The 18,798-nt window shown below is 39.6% G+C and overlaps 1 protein-coding gene across 2 annotated transcripts; it reads right to left on the reverse strand.

Annotated features, from left to right (window-relative positions):
* Positions 1-5,025: 5,025 nt before the first annotated feature.
* Positions 5,026-18,712, reverse strand: LOC127531655 (uncharacterized). 2 transcript variants are annotated; one of them, XM_051941413.1, is made up of 2 exons: positions 14,350-18,712; positions 5,026-8,843 (listed from the first exon to the last, which is right to left on the reverse strand). In XM_051941413.1, exons 1-2 carry the CDS (start codon positions 14,385-14,387, stop codon positions 7,958-7,960), a joined length of 924 nt encoding a protein of 307 aa, XP_051797373.1. In that variant the 5' UTR covers positions 14,388-18,712; the 3' UTR covers positions 5,026-7,957. The 2 variants fall into 2 exon arrangements, with proteins under 2 accessions (XP_051797373.1, XP_051797372.1); XM_051941412.1 differs by lacking the exon at positions 14,350-18,712 and adding an exon at positions 10,015-11,498.
* Between the last annotated feature and the right edge of the window lie 86 nt (positions 18,713-18,798).

The following is an 18,798-nucleotide window of genomic DNA, read 5'->3' on the forward strand; positions in this document are numbered from 1 at the left end:
ATTTATCAGCAACCATTCATTCCCATAGACATCGAGGCGCTTGCTGCTAAGCTTCAGGAAGTGTTTTCCTTACCAAATGGTGTGGACATGGAAATCACTGAACTGCAAAAAGACACTGAATTGCAGGCAAGGACTAATGACAGACACTTTTGGGGTTTGTAAACAGAGAAAAGTTTCCCCTTCTCTCCTCCTGTGCTGTTAAGGTCAAATCCTATTTTGGCTCCACATATCACTGCGAGGTGGCATTTTAACACATGAAAACAATAAAATCAAAGCACAGTGACGTCTGTCTGACGGGTGTCTACCTTGCTGACTGTGTGTCTCCAACTATGAATGACCTGGGCATGGGCTGGACAATGAGGCAAAGTGTGATTGTTACAGTGCTTTAACTGATGGGCTGCAGGCACAACCATCACACCATCTGTGACTACGATGCACTTAAAAAGAACAGAGGTTCAGGTTGATTTGTCTTTTGCTGTGGTGTATCATTCTTGCCATGACTTGATGCTTCAGTTTTGAATGTTGAAATATAAACCATGGCTCACATTGATTGTAAATACATTTTCACTACTCTGCTATTAATTTACATGTCAGCTGTCAAATGCATGTTTAAAATGTTTTGGCAGGAAAATAAGACAGCATGAGTCATGAATTAATTTCTGTATTTCTAAATTTTAGAATCTAAAAGCTGTAAAGTAAATCTGAAATGGATGGTAGATTTTCACTTTTTGTCTGATATGAAAAGTGATCTTGGCTTGAAAAAGGTTGGTGACCACTAGTAGAGAGTGTACCAGTCTTTACTCTCGAAGTCTTGATCTTGCCTTACCTTTGGTTCTCTCAGGTTTCGTTCTGAACTCAGTCGCAAGCTCTCAGAATCCCGGTCTTGTCTCAATTTTGGTACACTCAGGTCCTGGTCTTGACTTGGTCTCAATATTCTCAGGTTCTGGTCTTGTTTCAGTCTCCATAAACTCTGGTCCCAGTCTCGTCTTCGTAAACTTTAGTCCTGGTCCTGGTCTCAGTACATTCTGGTTTTAGTTTTGTCTCAGTCTTGCTACACTCTGATCTTTATCTTGTCTTAGTTTTGGTACACTCTGATTCTGGTCTTACCTTGGTAAACTTTGGTCCAGGTCTTGTCACAGTCTCAGTTCTCTCTGGTCCTGGTCTTGTCTCGGTACACTCTGGTCTTGGTCGTGACTTGCGTCTCAGTTTTATACATTTTGACCACAACACTCCAGTGACTGAAGCATGGAGGCAGCAGGGTTCCAGTCATACATGTATTTATTATCCAGCAGACAATCACTTCATGTTTCATGTTCACTGATTATTGATCTGGTTGATATTTTCTTAGAACACAAAATTACAGGAGCATGTATCAGTGGAGAGAAAGACATCTTTCTGGGCAGGTTCAGACCAAACCCAGAACAAAAAACAGGATGAAGTCAATGTCTGTTAATTAAAACACAACAAACTGCACACTTTAATGACTGCATGTCTGATTCCTGACAGAAAGACATGAATCATACTTTGGATAAATGCTAAATACTCTAAAACATCCTGTATTATGACCAGCAGCTTCTGAGAAAGGAAAAGATGAAGCACATTTCCTTCCGTTAGCCATCTATGCTGCTGATGTTGATATCCAGCTCAGGCTCATAAGTGTCAGTCATGCTGGCTGAGATGATCAGACCATCTCCCTCGTAAGTCAGAGGATAACCAGCACGACGTCTGACAAACTCTGTCCCTGTGTTGTAATACATTTTAGAAAACAGACTGTATTCACAGAGTTGTTTCTTGTCAAAGAGTCCCACTGCGTAAAGGTTAGAGTTGAGGTTGAAGTCATGAGGATTGGAGAACATGACAGCCATCGTCTTTGCGTGTCTCATTGTAGATTTATTGAAGAGATCGTAGGTGAAGACACCCACAGATCCACAGGCTGTGTCAGGAGTCTTTGTGAACAGAGCAGAACCGTGCTGATGTGGTCGAATTGTTGATGGTAAAGTATTTTGACAGTGCCCACTGTCAAGGTACACCCTGTCAGAGAAACATGAGACACCTCTGAATATACAGATTGACTTCTGGAACCAGGCAGCATAGTGGGCCAGTGGTTAGCACCGTCACCTCACAACTAGAAGGTCCTGGTTTAAATCTGGTTCTGGGATCTTTCTGTGTGGGGTTTGCATGTTTCCCTGCTGGGTTTTCTCTGGGTTTCTCTAGCTTCCTCCCACAGTCCAAAAACATGGTGAGGTTAACTAGTGATTCTAAAATCTATAGGTGTAAATGTGAGTGTGTTTGTTTGTCTATATGCAGCCCTGTGATAGACTGATGACCTGTCCAGGTGTCTCCTGTCTTCATCCTAAGACTCCAGCCCCCTGATACCCTGCAGAGAATAAAACTTGTATACAGTGGATATAAAAAGTCTAAAAAACCCATGTTAAAATGACAGGTTTTTGTGATGTAAAAATAATGAGACCAAGATAAATAATTTCAGAACTTTTTCCACCTTTAATGTGACCGATAACCTGTACAGCTCAACTGGAAAACACATTTGGGAAAAGTATCAGTTTAGTTTGTTTTCTAAGTGAGTTGTTCAGGTTACAGGTCACAATAAAGGTGGAAAAGATTCTGAAATGATTCATCTTGGTCTGTAATGGATGGACTTTAGGAACCTTTTCCATTCAGACATCATCCGACTAAATATTACTGGATGTAACTGTAGTTCTGTGAAGGAAAAAAATGGAGGTTTATGTATATATATATATATATATATATATATATATATATATATATAATGCAAAGTGTGATTGTTGATCTTCAGAATAAAAGCCATCCATCCACTTAAACAATAAAAAATAATGACTTTGATTTTGTATTACACAAAGGTTGTATTCATTGTGAACATGAACAGACCTCAGGTGTGCACTCACATGGGGTTTTGCAGCCTGCAGTTGTTGCTGTTATTGTTAATTCGAACTGCACACTGACGGTATGTATTTCCCATGATGCCTGCAAACAACAGAACACAGATCAGTCACACATCTGAAATTTTTTAAGTTGAAAAGTAAGCAGAGAAATGATGAAATTAAGTTCTACATGGAAACACAACAAATTCAAAGATAGTTAGTTTTTTAAAAACCAGACCAGTGATATTAATGGATGGCAGTTGGATGAAATATTTCAGAATTATACAAAAACGCCTTTTTCGAGGAACAAGAAATGGCTTAACAATTTAAAGTTGTTCTGCACCAATGGTGGTTGATCAAGCTACCAAATCCTACAGGTGTCCCAACGTTCCGTGATGAATTACAACTCCCTCTGTCTGCATAAAAGTAGTGTTGGAATACACCGTGGCACCATACCATCCAGAGAATTATTTTAACAGTATCGTCCTGCAGAAAGTAGTGTGTTGTGATAAGAATGGCGAGGAAAAGGCAATTAACAATAGAAGAGAAACAGACCATCAGAAAAATGTAGGTTTTCCTACAGAAGAAGAAAGTCAAGGTGTCAGTGAGTGCAGTTTTCTTCACCATCAAAAGGCTCAGAAACTGGAGGAAACTCTGACAGGAAGAGATCTGAAAGACCCAAAACCACAACAGAATCAGAAGACAAGTTTCTGAGAGTCAACAGCTTGGTGATAGGAGGTCACAGGACAACAGCTTCCAGCGCAGCTTAATAGTCTCTTTCCTGGGCCATGAAACACCATCAATGGACTACTGAAGACTAGAAGAAGGTATTATGGACTGATGAATCAAAATTTGAAGTCTTTGGTTCATCACACAGGATCTTTGTACGCCGTTAAGTAGAAGAAATGATGGTTCCTCAGTGTCACATCAACTGTCTGTAGTGTCTGTGTGTTTATATATGCGATTAAAAACACATTAAAAATAAATGATGATCAATTAAAACACAGAGTTTTTAAAATTACTTTTTGCAGTTGGAATCAATTTACAGATCAAACTTACAGCAGTGATGAGATGAATCCAGCAGCAGCACTGATCAGAATGAAGGATCCACTCAGCTGGATCTGCACAACAAACTAAACAAAGCAACACAAAGTGAAAATATGAAGCTGAGATTAAAATCTGAAGTCCTCACTGTACTGTCTGTGTTCAGTATTCAAACCTCAGTGTAATAAAACAGACAACTTGTTCTTGACTCCCAGTATGTTTCAACCTCTTTACACTGGCTTCAATATATATTGTCCTCTTTTTAAAACACTAGTTTCAGTTTTAGTATTTTTCAAAAGACTTGTCTGTCATTTTGCCTCCTTATAAATCACATTAGAAGTCTGACAAATAGTCGATGTTCGCACGTACCGTTTACACAAATTTTGTGATACGAACCTTGAAACTGGTCAGACCTCAGTGTAATAAAACAGACAACTTGTTCTTGACTCCCAGTATGTTTCAACCTCTTTACACTGGCTTCAATATATATTGTCCTCTTTTTAAAACACTAGTTTAAGTTTTAGTATTTTTCAAAAGACTTGTCTGTCATTTTGCCTCCTTATAAATCACATTAGAAGTCTGACAAATAGTCGATGTTCGCACGTACCGTTTACACAAATTTTGTGATACGAACCTTGAAACTGGTCAGCAGCTTCATTTTTGGGTCACATCCTAACATAACCACACCTCGACGTGCATAAACATGCGAGGACTCGTTCAATGCTGCTTGTAGCTTTATTTGTTCTTGTTATCAGACTCATTTTGAATTGTTATGTTTGCAGGGTGAACCATTAACAGAATCCAAACAGAAAGTTCCCGATCAGTTTTCTGAATTTTTATAAAATTGTTCATGTTCTTGGTTGTGTTTTAGTCTAAACTCCACCAGGAACAATAAATTGCCGTTTCATTCTGTGCTTCAACCTCTATGGAACATGTATGTGGAAGAAAAAAACTGAGCAGTAATGAGTGAAAGTAAAGCTTCCATACAGCCCCTGTTTTATAACAGGATTACTCTGAATATATATATCACATATTCAGAACAATTAGTCACAGAATTATTACAACATTTCGACTGGTTCCTTACAATAAACTTTATTTGTGCAGCACTTTCTGAAAACATCTTCATGAAGTTCTTAACAGGTAAAAAAAACAATGCAGTTAAGAAATAAAGATACAGATTAATAGACAAACAAGCTTATTAATGTAGCGCTGCAACAGAGTACATGTCTAGAATAATTACTTAAATACAGAAGAAGTAATATTTTCAGTCTTTAGGAAGGTTTACCATTTAATTTGTGATTACGTTTTCAGAGTCGCTGCACTATTTGAAGTTTGTGTTTTCAAACATACTTCCTTCTTCCCAGAATCTGCTGAGCTGCAGCATCATAAATTCAGCTCAAAAACATTCATCAAGTCTTCTTTCTATTGCAGCAGTTTTGAGCTGTTTGGTTCAGGCATAAGGTGAAAAAATAGATGTAGATTTTTACCTTGTCAGATTTGGCGAGCTGCTCCTGTCTTCTTTAGAAGCGTCTCACTGACAGCGTGTGACGTGTCAGCCTAAAGAGTTTGTCTGCCAGCACATGTGACGAGCCCAGTAGGGCCGCCAGACCCTCCAGGCCAACCACGCCCACGCTGTAACGGCATGGTGTGGCAACAGACCTGACCACCTTATGTCTGAACAAAACAACTCAAAACCACTATCTTATATTCAGGTAATGACACTGAAGATCTCATGAAAATATCGAGACAATAAGAAGAAACTTTCAACTCTTCAGTTACATTTGAGCTCACTGTGTAGAAGTCTCAGTCAGACTCATCAGTAGAAAGGGTGTGTAATGGTAGCTACAGTTTACTAGATTGTACCTAAAATATCCTGATTTCACCACCTCCAGCCCACTCTACAATCACACATCAGCATTAGCTTTAAATTATGTTTACTCCCTGCACCCTCAAACAATGAAAATAAAACACATCCTGATGCATCATTTCTCTGATTCCACAACTTTGGATAAAATGACATTAAGAGAAGTGAATTTACATTAACAGTCTGCTAGTGGTAACTTTACGCTGCTAACTGATCCCAGCATTACAGCCTGGTCTGTTCACATTCCTTAAATCCACTAATGACAAGTTTTAAAGCATGTTAATCCGCAGGAGAACCATCCAAAGCACAAAATCACACGAGTTTCTACACTAGAACAAAATGAAAACTTAAATGTTCAAAATGGCTGAAAATTTGAGATAATATCATTCAAACTGAAGTTGAGTGGATTTGACTCAGTAGAAAAATACATGACAAATAGAGGAAAAATAAATCATTAGTGTTATTATTATTATTATTATCTCAAGTAAACACTTAAAAAAATTTGTTTTGAACTCTTCATTTGTCCAAATGACTTCAAATGTGTCCACAAGGATTCAACATTTGTCCAGTAATGAGCTAAAGAGATAAAAACAAATAACCTAAAATATATCCAATGAATTCAAAACTGTCCAAAAATGATTCAAAATGGTCCAAAAAGTTCAACAATTTCATGTCTGCTCTGTCTTTTCCTGTTGACCTCCATATATGCACGCTTGTTGTTACAGTTTAGAATTGTTTTGAATTCTTCTCAGTCAATAATGAATTTCTTCTTTTTATTTTTAACATATTTTTGTTCAATATTGCTTTCAAATAAAAGTTGATTCATTTGTTCGTGTCTGTGCGTCTGACTGTCCCACAGAGTGAAGTAGAAGGAGTGTTTGTGGATCTCTATAATCAAGACCTGCTGCCTTTATCAGCAGTTTGAAAAACTTTTCCATTGTTCTCATTCAGGCTCACCTTGAACTGTTAGGTTTGCAGGGTAAAGTGAACCAATAACATAATCTGGACGTCCAACGAACAGAAAGTTCCTTATCTTCCAACCTTGCCTCAAACAAATAGTTTGAAATAATACTTCATCTGTTGGATCACCAAAACTGTAAGTACCACTGGAGGCAAGATTCTAACTGAGCCTATCTCAGCTGACCCGAGCGAAGGCAGGAGACACCCTGGACAGGTCACCAGTCTGTCACAGGGCGACATATACAGACAAACAATCACACTCACACCTATGAGCAATTTAGAATCACCAGTTAACCTCAGCATGTTTTTGGACTGTGGGAGGAAGCTGGAGTGCCCAGAGAAAACCCACGCATGCACAGGGAGAACATGCAAACTCCATGCAGAAAGATCCCAGGAAAGCCGGGACGTGAACCAGGGACCTTCTTGCTGCAAGGCAACAGTGCTAACCACCAATGCACTGTGCAGCCCTCATTTACATCAGTTAGGTTGAATTCTATGAATAATGATCCATGATAGGGTTTGAACTATATTATTACATTAGTCAGGCTATTCTCCTGTAATTACTGTACAACACTGTAGGGTTGCTCGAGCCTTAATATTGGCTGTAGTCAGGCAAAGTAGTTTTTATATTTTTTTTTTTAGGAATTTAAACCCCAAAATGTAAATGGCTCAGGTAAACTCACACCACAAATAACATTTGACGAGCTTCATCCCATTATTTAAAGCTTTTAGATTCATTGCTAATGTCAAACACGTTTTTTTCCTGAAAACAACAGCTTTCATTGTGTTGCTTTAAAAAAAGTGGTGACTTGGCTTTATTCGACTACCCTCTAACACTACATTTACCCTCTAACACTATGTTTCCCACAGTGTCCTACATGAACAAAGTTCCTGAACACCTACCTCAATGAACTGCAGAGCTCTTTAGTCATTAAGCGTATACACTGGATAAATTTTAATACCTTTCATGTTCAAATGGTATTGAATTAAGACTTGTTATCAGCAGATAGAGATTGTGAAAGATTCGAATGGTCAGATAGGTTCAAGGTGAAAACCTTGATTAGGAACGTCTGTAGTGGGAGGCAACCTTATGATGCAATAATGCCTTAAATTTAGAGTTTTTACAGTTTAGTTGGTTCTTGGACAGTCTTCTACAGTTAACGTGGAAGACTGACGGAAGATCATCCATCTACTTGAGAAGGAACATGTCTGGTGAGGACTTCATGGTGGTGTTGTCGGTGGTGCAGGAGTACTGATCCTTCAGAGAGTCCATCTTGTGTCCGGCAGAGCTGTAACCCAGACAGGCGGCGAGGTGGACGGTGGCTTTAAACCTGGACGACAGCAACACCAGCGACAGCGCTAACATGACCACCGACAGCGGGACGGAGCGCTTCTGTTCTGCTGGGAAGATGAACGGGATGACGATGCGGTTCCTGCCAGGAGCTCCATGTGTTTCTGAGAGGCGTTTGTAGGTTTTCCACACTCCATCATCTGGCGTCATAAACCCAATGAAGATGTTGGGGATCATCCGTCCTCCGGCCCTCTTCAGAGAGTTCCACTGGTCTGGCAGGTCCATGGGTTGGTGCTTTTCATCAGGAAGTTGACAGCACTCTCGGATCTTTGGCTGCTTCAGAGGATTTTTCATATCCAAGGCTTCAGCGGGAAATTTAAAGAGTTTTTTGGTGCCGCAGTAAAAAACTCTGTGCTGAGGCTTCATCTTGCCGGTAGCGACGCCGTACGTTACTTCAGCTGTGATGTTGCAGTTCCAGGGCGAGTAGAGGATGAGGTCGGTGATGGAGTTCAGAGGCAGCAGGTAGCAGGCAGGAATCATCCGGTATATGATGGCCCCATGAGCCACCAGGATGATGTCAACAGTGTTGTCGTGGCTCTTCTTCTCTTCTTCATCAACGTGTCTCTTCAGGAAGGCGAACATTTCCACGAGTTCGGAGAAGACATCAGACTCTGCGTTTTCTCTCAGCCACTTCAGGTTGGTTTGATCTTTGCAGTTTTCCATCGCAGTTGTTATTAATCTTTTTCTTTCATCTGAGCTCCTTCCGTTGCTCTCCAGCAAAGCCCTGTGAAAACATAGAAGGGAATGATTCTTAACATTTACAGATAACTGTTAGTGTAACACTAAAGTAAAAACAGATTGTTAGCCAGGTTCTGATCTGTATGTGTTTGGTTTTTTTTCCACGTTTTTGAATGTTTATTCTGTCCATTCTTTATATAATCAAACTTAATATTTCAGTGATTTATTTTTTAATCTATACATGCTCTGGCTCCCCTCTACCTTTCAGTAGTATTAACTAGGGATGTCCTGATCAAGTTTTTGTTTTTTATTGTCCTGGACCCCTGTCAGAGTCATTTATTATTTAGTAGGAGATTAAGTCAACTAATGCCAAAATATAGCTTAGACCCAACATCATTGTTAATTATGGAAGCTAACCTAATGAACATAAATATCAAGGTTAAGGTCCCAGAAGATTATTAATTATAGAGCTTAACTCAGTTATTCAGAGTGAAACTTCTGATTCTACAAAAATACGCATGAAAGCCCAACAAATCCATGTGTCCCCTATGAGCCATCTTGATTTTATTTAAGGGCTGTGTGGCTCCACAAGCTCCAAAAGATGCAGAAAACCTGCAATCTCTACATGATGTCAGTGAATGTATTCTAGATCAGCTGTAGTACCTGGTTGTTCCACCAGGTGGAGCCCCTTACTATTTAATACTGTAGAGACCAGAGGAAGCGTCACTCAGACTGCAGGTCATGTTGACAAGCAGAGAGCATTGTGGGATTTTGGCTAGCAACGGGCACTATAACAACAACTTTTGGAACACTACATAACTTCTGGCTTGGGCTAACGTGTTAAATCAATTTAAGAATAGCACTCTTGCATATGTGAAACCTGCCTCTGTGACTTAAAACAATATCAGTACAGGAAAATAAGCAATGGAGCACCATGACAAAGAATAATAGTGAGAATGTTAGTGTAGAGCCACGTAAGAAGATAAAATGTAACATTCTATATCTGAAACATCAAATGTTAATTTCTTTCTTTCATTGGAGCTTCAATTAAAAGAAACTCAATCGTGAAATCTCCGCTCGTCAGGGAATCTTGAAACAAACTAAAAGCAGTAACATTTAATATTGCATTTCTTTCAGATGTTATTTCAGCAGCACGTTTCAGATGTTTAAGAAGTCCAAAGAATTTCTTGATAGTTTTGTTCATTTTAGAGACTCACAGAATTTCCAGATGTCTCTTCATCAGAGTTCTCAACATGTTTAGTAGATAATCAGGTCAGGAACAGAAATCACCACCTTTTTACAACCTGCAGGTGAAGAGCACAAAGATTTTAATGTTAAATTAAAACTAAGAAACAAACACTTTTCTGGTTTTTCAGCACCATGACTCAGGAACAGATGTTTTTGTAAAAAATTCTTCTCAATTCTGATTAATCTTCATAACAAGGACTAAGATGAAAAATATTTTTTGTTGACAAAATTAAAACTGACTAAAAAGTAACATTTAAAAACAAGAATCAAAACTAATCAAAACTTTACAGCTAATCCAAAAAAACTCCAGGCCCAGCAGAGACAAAGTTCAACAACAGATTTTAACCCAGTAAAAAAACTAAGTCAAGCTAAGTCTACACAACACCAGTACAAAATCAAATCCAAACCAGTCCAAAACCAGTTTGAAACCCAGTCCTAATCCAACCCAAATGAAGTCCACAACCAAATCCAAACCCTGTCCAAACCAGTCCAAAGCAAAGTCTGAAATCAAATCTGAATTCATTCCAAACACAACACCAGTCCAAAACCAAGTCCAAACCTGGTCCAGTCCAAAGCAAAGTCAAAAATCAAGTGTGTACCAGTTCACAACCCGTCTAAAATGAATTTCAAAACCAAGTCCAAATCCAGACTAAAAACAATCCAAAATTAAATTCAAATCCAGATCCCAACCCAAATTAAGCACAACTAAAACTAAACCCAGTCCAAACCTAGTCAGAACTAGTCCAAAACCAACCCAAAGCTAATTTCTGATTCAGACTGAATATTATTTTTGTCCCCACAGTTTTAACAGAGTCTCTACAAATGTTCACTTCATGTTAAAGATGCGTTTGTGTTACTGATACTGAAAATAACTGCACGTTTTCAGAATCAATGATGAACCTTGAATCTCACTGAAATATTCTGAAGCAGCTGTGAAACAAACAGAGTAGAACAATGTGAATGAATCCTACCTGTTCACAGGTGAGTCTGAGGAGAAAACAGAGTCTGAAGCTCAGCGTTCAGTTTATATTCAGACGTGATCTTGTTTATCACTGAATGCTGGTGAAAGAGAAACTACAGAAAGCACCGTGGTGATCACCGGGATTTCCAACAGATAGCGTCACACCTGAAAGCAAAAGTTTGGCGTTCGGGTTTCGTGTTTATCACCATCACAGATCAACAATGTTAAACTTTGAGAACAAAATCAACTTCATGTGTTGCTAACACATGACTCGGGCGAAGGCAGGGGACACCCTGGACAGGTCGCCAGTCTGTCACAGGGCTACATATACAGACAAACAATCACACTCACATTCACACCTACGGGCAATTTAGAGTCATCAATTAACCTCAGCATATTTTTGGACTGTGGGAGGAAGCCGGAGTACCCGGAGAAAACCCATGCATGCACAGGGAGAACATGCAAACTCCATGCAGAAAGATCCCAGGCCCACCCCGGGACGTGAACCAGGGACCTTCTTGCTGCAAGGCAACAGTGCTAACCACCAATGCACTGTGCAGCCCTCATTTACATCAGTTAGGTTGAATTCTATGAATAATGATCCATGATAGGGTTTTACCTATATTATTGCATTAGTCAGGCTATTCTCCTGTAATTACTGTACAACACTGTAGGGTTGCTCGAGCCTTAATATTGGCTGCAGTCAGGCAAAGTAGTTTTAATAATTTGTTTTTTTTAGGAATTTAAACCCCAAAATGTAAATGGCTCAGGTAAACTCACACCACAAATAACATTTGACGATCGTCATCCCATTATTTAAAGCTTTTAGATTCATTGCTAATGTCAAACACGTTTTTTTCCTGAAAACAACAGCTTTCATTGTGTTGCTTTAAAAAAAAGTGGTGACTTGGCTTTATTCGACTACCCTCTAACACTACATTTACCCTCTAACGCTGTGTTTCCAACAGTGCCCTACATGAGGAACAAAGTTCCTGAACACCTACCTCAATGAGCTGCAGAGCTCTTTAGTCATTAAGCGTATACACTGGATAAATTTTAATACCTTTCATGTTCAAATGGTATTGAATTAAGACTTGTTATCAGCAGATAGAGATTGTGAAAGATTCGAATGGTCAGATAGGTTCAAGGTGAAAACCTTGATGAGGAACATCTGTAGTGGGAGGCAACCTTATGATGCAATAATGCCTTAAATTTAGAGTTTTTACAGTTTAGTTGGTTCTTGGACAGTCTTCTACAGTTAACGTGGAAGACTGACGGAAGATCATCCATCTACTTGAGAAGGAACATGTCTGGTGAGGACTTCATGGTGGTGTTGTCGGTGGTGCAGGAGTACTGATCCTTCAGAGAGTCCATCTTGTGTCCGGCAGAGCTGTAACCCAGACAGGTGGCGAGGTGGACGGTGGCTTTAAACCTGGACGACAGCAACACCAGCGACAGCGCTAACATGACCACCGACAGCGGGACGGAGCGCTTCTGTTCTGCTGGGAAGATGAACGGGATGACGATGCGGTTCCTGCCAGGAGCTCCGTGTGTTTCTGAGAGGCGTTTGTAGGTTTTCCACACTCCATCATCTGGCGTCATAAACCCAATGAAGATGTTGGGGATCATCCGTCCTCCGGCCCTCTTCAGAGAGTTCCACTGGTCTGGCAGGTCCATGGGTTGGTGCTTTTCGTCAGGAAGTTGACAGCACTCTCGGATCTTTGGCTGCTTCAGAGGATTTTTCATATCCAAGGCTTCAGCGGGAAATTTAAAGAGTTTTTTGGTGCCGCAGTAAAAAACTCTGTGCTGAGGCTTCATCTTGCCGGTAGCGACGCCGTACGTTACTTCAGCTGTGATGTTGCAGTTCCAGGGCGAGTAGAGGATGAGGTCGGTGATGGAGTTCAGAGGCAGCAGGTAGCAGGCAGGAATCATCCGGTATATGATGGCCCCATGAGCCACCAGGATGATGTCAACAGTGTTGTCGTGGCTCTTCTTCTCTTCTTCATCAACGTGTCTCTTCAGGAAGGCGAACATTTCCACGAGTTCAGAGAAGACATCAGACTCTGCGTTTTCTCTCAGCCACTTCAGGTTGGTTTGATCTTTGCAGTTTTCCATCGCAGTTGTTATTAATCTTTTTCTTTCATCTGAGCTCCTTCCGTTGCTCTCCAGCAAAGCCCTGTGAAAACATAGAAGGGAATGATTCTTAACATTTACAGATAACTGTTAGTGTAACACTAAAGTAAAAACAGATTGTTAGCCAGGTTCTGATCTGTATGTGTTTTTTTTTTCCACGTTTTTGAATGTTTATTCTGTCCATTCTTTATATAATCAAACTTAATATTTCAGTGATTTATTTTTTAATCTATACATGCTCTGGCTCCCTCTACCTTTCAGTAGTATTAACTAGGGATGTCCTGATCAAGTTTTTGTTTTTTATTGTCCTGGACCCCTGTCAGAGTCATTTATTATTTAGTAGGAGATTAAGTCAACTAATGCCAAAATATAGCTTAGACCCAACATCATTGTTAATTATGGAAGCTAACCTAACGAACATAAATATCAAGGTTAAGGTCCCAGAAGATTATTAATTATAGAGCTTAACTCAGTTATTCAGAGTGAAACTTCTGATTCTACAAAAATACGCATGAAAGCCCAACAAATCCATGTGTCCCCTATGAGCCATCTTGATTTTATTTAAGGGCTGTGTGGCTCCACAAGCTCCAAAAGATGCAGAAAACCTGCAATCTCTACATGATGTCAGTGAATGTATTCTAGATCAGCTGTAGTACCTGGTTGTTCCACCAGGTGGAGCCCCTTACTATTTAATACTGTAGAGACCAGAGGAAGCGTCACTCAGACTGCAGGTCATGTTGACAAGCAGAGAGCATTGTGGGATTTTGGCTAGCAACGGGCACTATAACAACAACTTTTGGAACACTACATAACTTCTGGCTTGGGCTAACGTGTTAAATCAATTTAAGAATAGCACTCTTGCATATGTGAAACCTGCCTCTGTGACTTAAAACAATATCAGTACAGGAAAATAAGCAATGGAGCACCATGACAAAGAATAATAGTGAGAATGTTAGTGTGGAGCCACGTAAGAAGATAAAATGTAACATTCTATATCTGAAACATCAAATGTTAACTTCTTTCTTTGATTGGAGCTTCAATTAAAAGAAACTCAATCGTGAAATCTCCGCTCGTCAGGGAATCTTGAAACAAACTAAAAGCAGTAACATTTAATATTGCATTTCTTTCAGATGTTATTTCAGCAGCACGTCTCAGATGTTTAAGAAGTCCAAAGAATTTCTTGATAGTTTTGTTCATTTTAGAGACTCACAGAATTTCCAGATGTCTCTTCATCAGAGTTCTCAACATGTTTAGTAGATAATCAGGTCAGGAACAGAAATCACCACCTTTTTACAACCTGCAGGTGAAGAGCACAAAGATTTTAATGTTAAATTAAAACTAAGAAACAAACACTTTTCTGGTTTTTCAGCACCATGACTCAGGAACAGATGTTTTTGTAAAAAATTCTTCTCAATTCTGATTAATCTTCATAACAAGGACTAAGATGAAAAATATTTTTTGTTGACAAAATTAAAACTGACTAAAAAGTAACATTTAAAAACAAGAATCAAAACTAATCAAAACTTTACAGCTAATCCAAAAAAACTCCAGGCCCAGCAGAGACAAAGTTCAACAACAGATTTTAACCCAGTAAAAAAACTAAGTCAAGCTAAGTCTACACAACACCAGTACAAAATCAAATCCAAACCAGTCCAAAACCAGTTTGAAACCCAGTCCTAATCCAACCCAAATGAAGTCCACAACCAAATCCAAACCCTGTCCAAACCAGTCCAAAGCAAAGTCTGAAATCAAATCTGAATTCATTCCAAACCCAACACCAGTCCAAAACCAAGTCCAAACCTGGTCCAGTCCAAAGCGAAGTCAAAAATCAAGTGTGTACCAGTTCACAACCCGTCTAAAATGAATTTCAAAACCAAGTCCAAATCCAGACTAAAAACAATCCAAAATTAAATTCAAATCCAGATCCCAACCCAAATTAAGCACAACTAAAACTAAACCCAGTCCAAACCTAGTCAGAACTAGTCCAAAACCAACCCAAAGCTAATTTCTGATTCAGACTGAATATTATTTTTGTCCCCACAGTTTTAACAGAGTCTCTACAAATGTTCACTTCATGTTAAAGATGCGTTTGTGTTACTGATACTGAAAATAACTGCACATTTTCAGAATCAATGATGAACCTTGAATCTCACTGAAATATTCTGAAGCAGCTGTGAAACAAACAGAGTAGAACAATGTGAATGAATCTTACCTGTTCACAGGTGAGTCTGAGGAGAAAACAGAGTCTGAAGCTCAGCGTTCAGTTTATATTCAGACGTGATCTTGTTTATCACTGAATGCTGGTGAAAGAGAAACTACAGAAAGCACCGTGGTGATCACCGGGATTTCCAACAGATAGCGTCACACCTGAAAGCAAAAGTTTGGCGTTCGGGTTTCGTGTTTATCACCATCACAGATCAACAATGTTAAACTTTGAGAACAAAATCAACTTCATGTGTTGCTAACACATGACTCGGGCGAAGGCAGGGGACACCCTGGACAGGTCGCCAGTCTGTCACAGGGCTACATATACAGACAAACAATCACACTCACATTCACACCTACGGGCAATTTAGAGTGATCAATTAACCTCAGCATATTTTTGGACTGTGGGAGGAAGCCGGAGTACCCGGAGAAAACCCATGCATGCACAGGGAGAACATGCAAACTCCATGCAGAAAGATCCCAGGCCCACCCCGGGATTTGAACTGGGGATCTTCTTGCTGCAAGGCGAAAGTGTTAACCACTAATCCACTGTGCAGCCCAGGACTAAACTCCAAAGTCCAAAATGAATTTCAAAACCAAGTCTAAATCCAGACTCAAAATAATCCACAAGTCCACAACCAAATCTAAACCTAGTCCACAACTACTTCAAAACTAAGTGAAATTTCAAGTGCAAACTCAGTCTACAGGGTGGGGAAGCAAAAATGTCCTATTGACAAATTTGAATGTCCTGCCCAAATGGTGAGAGTAATCAAAACAATAATTAAAATCAAAGTTCTTTACCTTTAACCAATCTTCTTAGTATTTGCCAGACCTTGGTGCATTGTGAAGTGAGCAAGCAACAACTTAAAATGCAATAGGGTTTGTGATCTCTTGGATGCCCAAATCCCTCAGAAGGACATTTCCAAGATTGTTGGCATCAGTGAGAGGACCATTCACCGCATCCAGCATGCCAGACAATCCAGTTTGGGCACCAAGAGATCTCCAGATGGTCCTGGGAGTCTTGGGCTCAGATGGCAATAAGATGCCCCCCTACTTCTTCAAGCCAGATCAGAAAATTGGGGCTGATGTGTACTACAAAGTTCTGAGATACACCGTTTTGCCCTGGGTGAAGGCCACCTACCCCGACAACAACTATGTGTGGCAGCAAGATGGGGCTCCTGCTCACGCATCAATCAAGGTCCAAAAGTTCTGTGAGTAGAATATGGCAAACTTCTGGCCCAAAGGCATTTGGCCCCCGAGCTCACCTGATCTAAACCCCCTGGATTTTTTCTGATGGGGCACCATTGAGTTGAAGACTAATGCTACCCCTGATGCCAATATGGATTTACTTAAGACTGCATTCTCCAGGGAATGGGAGGCGTACCCCAAGGAGGATATCCGGAGGGCCTGTGCCTCTTTTAGAGGCTGTATCGAGGCCTTCATCATGGCTGATGGAGGACATATTGAATAAACATGTTGTGAAAGCTTTAAATTTGTGTTCTTCAAGAAATCAGTTCAAAATTCCAAAGAATAAAAAAGTTATGCCCATTTATAGTTGTTTTTACCTGACAGGACATTTTTTTCCCCCCACCCTGTACAATCAAGTTCATAAAATGATTTTGCTGAAATCTGATTTTGATCTCAGATTTGGATGCTTTTTTTCTGATGGAACTAAACATCACACTTGACATGTTCAAGGAAACACAGAAACTCAGATGATTCTGTTTTTACAGTTTTAGCTAATAAACGCTGTCAGAACAGCTTTCAACCTTCTTGGTGTTTTTTCCTGTTGCCTGAAGTCTTGATAACGACCTGAAAACATTTTATAAAACCTCAGATTCCACCTGAATATTGTTATTTATGTCCTCTCAGTCTCTCTACAGATGTTTAACACTTAATATAAAGAGATGTTTGTGTTACTGAGGCTAATAAGAACTGCACATTTTCAGAACCAATGATGAAACTTGAATCTCACTGAAATATCCTGAAGCAGCTGTGAAACAAACCAGAACAGTGTGATTGAATCTTACCTGTTCTGCAGCATCACGGATGAGTCTGAGGACAAAACAGAGTTCAGTTTTTATCCAGGCGTGATCTTGTTTATCACTGAATGCTGGTGAAAGAGAAACTACAGAAAGCACCGTGGTGATCACCGGGATTTCCAACAGATAACCTCACAGCTGAAAGCAAAAGTTTGGCGTTCGGGTTTCGTGTTTATCACCATCACAGGTCAAGAATGTTAAACTTTGAGAACAAAATCGGCCTCACGTGTTGTTAAATTTAACATTTAGACAAAATGGAAGCAGCTCGTAGCTCTGCACAGCTGAATACCAAAATATTTGAAAACAAGAATCTAAAACCAATCAACACTCAACTAATTTAAAAACAGGCCTAAACCCAGTCCAAACCAACCCAATCCCACTTGATAAACAGTCAGAACCAGTCCACAACCAGTCTAAAACCAACCCAAAACTATTAATGCCAAAACCAAGCCATAACAAAACTTGGTCTACAGGCAGGTCCACCCTCTGTCCAAGTTCAACACCAGTCAGAACCAATCCAAAACTAGGTCCACGACCCAGTCTAAACCCAGTCCAAACAAAGTCTAAAACAGGTCTATACTCAGTGTAAAACATTGTCTTAGCCAATCCAAAACTAATTCCCCAACCAGGTTCAAATCCAGTCTAAGCCTAATCCAAGTCCACAAGTAGTCAGAAACCAGTCTGAAACCAATCCAGAACAGGTCTAAACCCAGTCCAAGCACAACCAAATCCCAGTTGAAAAACAGAACAAGTCCACAACTAAGTCTAAACCAGACAAAACAAATACAAAACTAGGTGCACAACTCAACTTAAACCACAATAATCAGAACCAGTCCAAAACCAATTTAAAGCCAAACCTAAACACAGTCCAAACCCAATCCTGATTAAAACCAGTCCTCAACCTGTTAGAAACCCATTCCGAGTCCAACCCAGATTAAGTCCACAACCAAATGTAAACCCAGTGCACAAATAGTCCAAATCGGTCCAGAACCAGTCTTCAGGTGGATCCATTCAATCATTCTGATCCACTATAAACTATTGTATCCGAGTTTTCGTCACATTTCATGACTCAGTTTTATTTCTTAAGATATTGAAACATTAAAATGTCTTAATGTGTATTTTGCAAAACTTCAAGCTCTGAAAATACACAAAATTCAAACAAAACATTTCACAGAACTTATCCTTGGGTCTGAAACCACAAACAAACTCTCACAAGCTGCATATTTCCTGAATTTCAAAACTAATCAAATTTTTAAAGCAACAAATGGTCACATTTCAGAAGATGAAACCTCGAAAATGACTGAAATAATGATTTGTCATTTTTTTCCATAATAAAACATATTTTAGAAGCTTTGTGTGTGACCTGTGCAGAAATGTTAATCTACAAAGCAGCAAGATCAATAAAAACACTC

This window comes from Acanthochromis polyacanthus, chromosome 21 (assembly GCF_021347895.1).
Source record: "Acanthochromis polyacanthus isolate Apoly-LR-REF ecotype Palm Island chromosome 21, KAUST_Apoly_ChrSc, whole genome shotgun sequence".
In the NCBI taxonomy this organism is placed as follows: Eukaryota; Metazoa; Chordata; class Actinopteri; family Pomacentridae; genus Acanthochromis; species Acanthochromis polyacanthus.

Excerpts from the sequence above, each read along its gene's own strand:
- LOC127531655 (XM_051941413.1), bottom strand. The coding sequence starts at position 14,387 with ATGTTGAGAACTCTGATGAAGAGACATCTGGAAATTCT. Across the intron at positions 8,844-14,349 it reads AAGAGACATCTGGAAATTCT|GGCTTTGCTGGAGAGCAACG; the intron begins GTGAGTCTCTAA and ends ATGTTTTCACAG.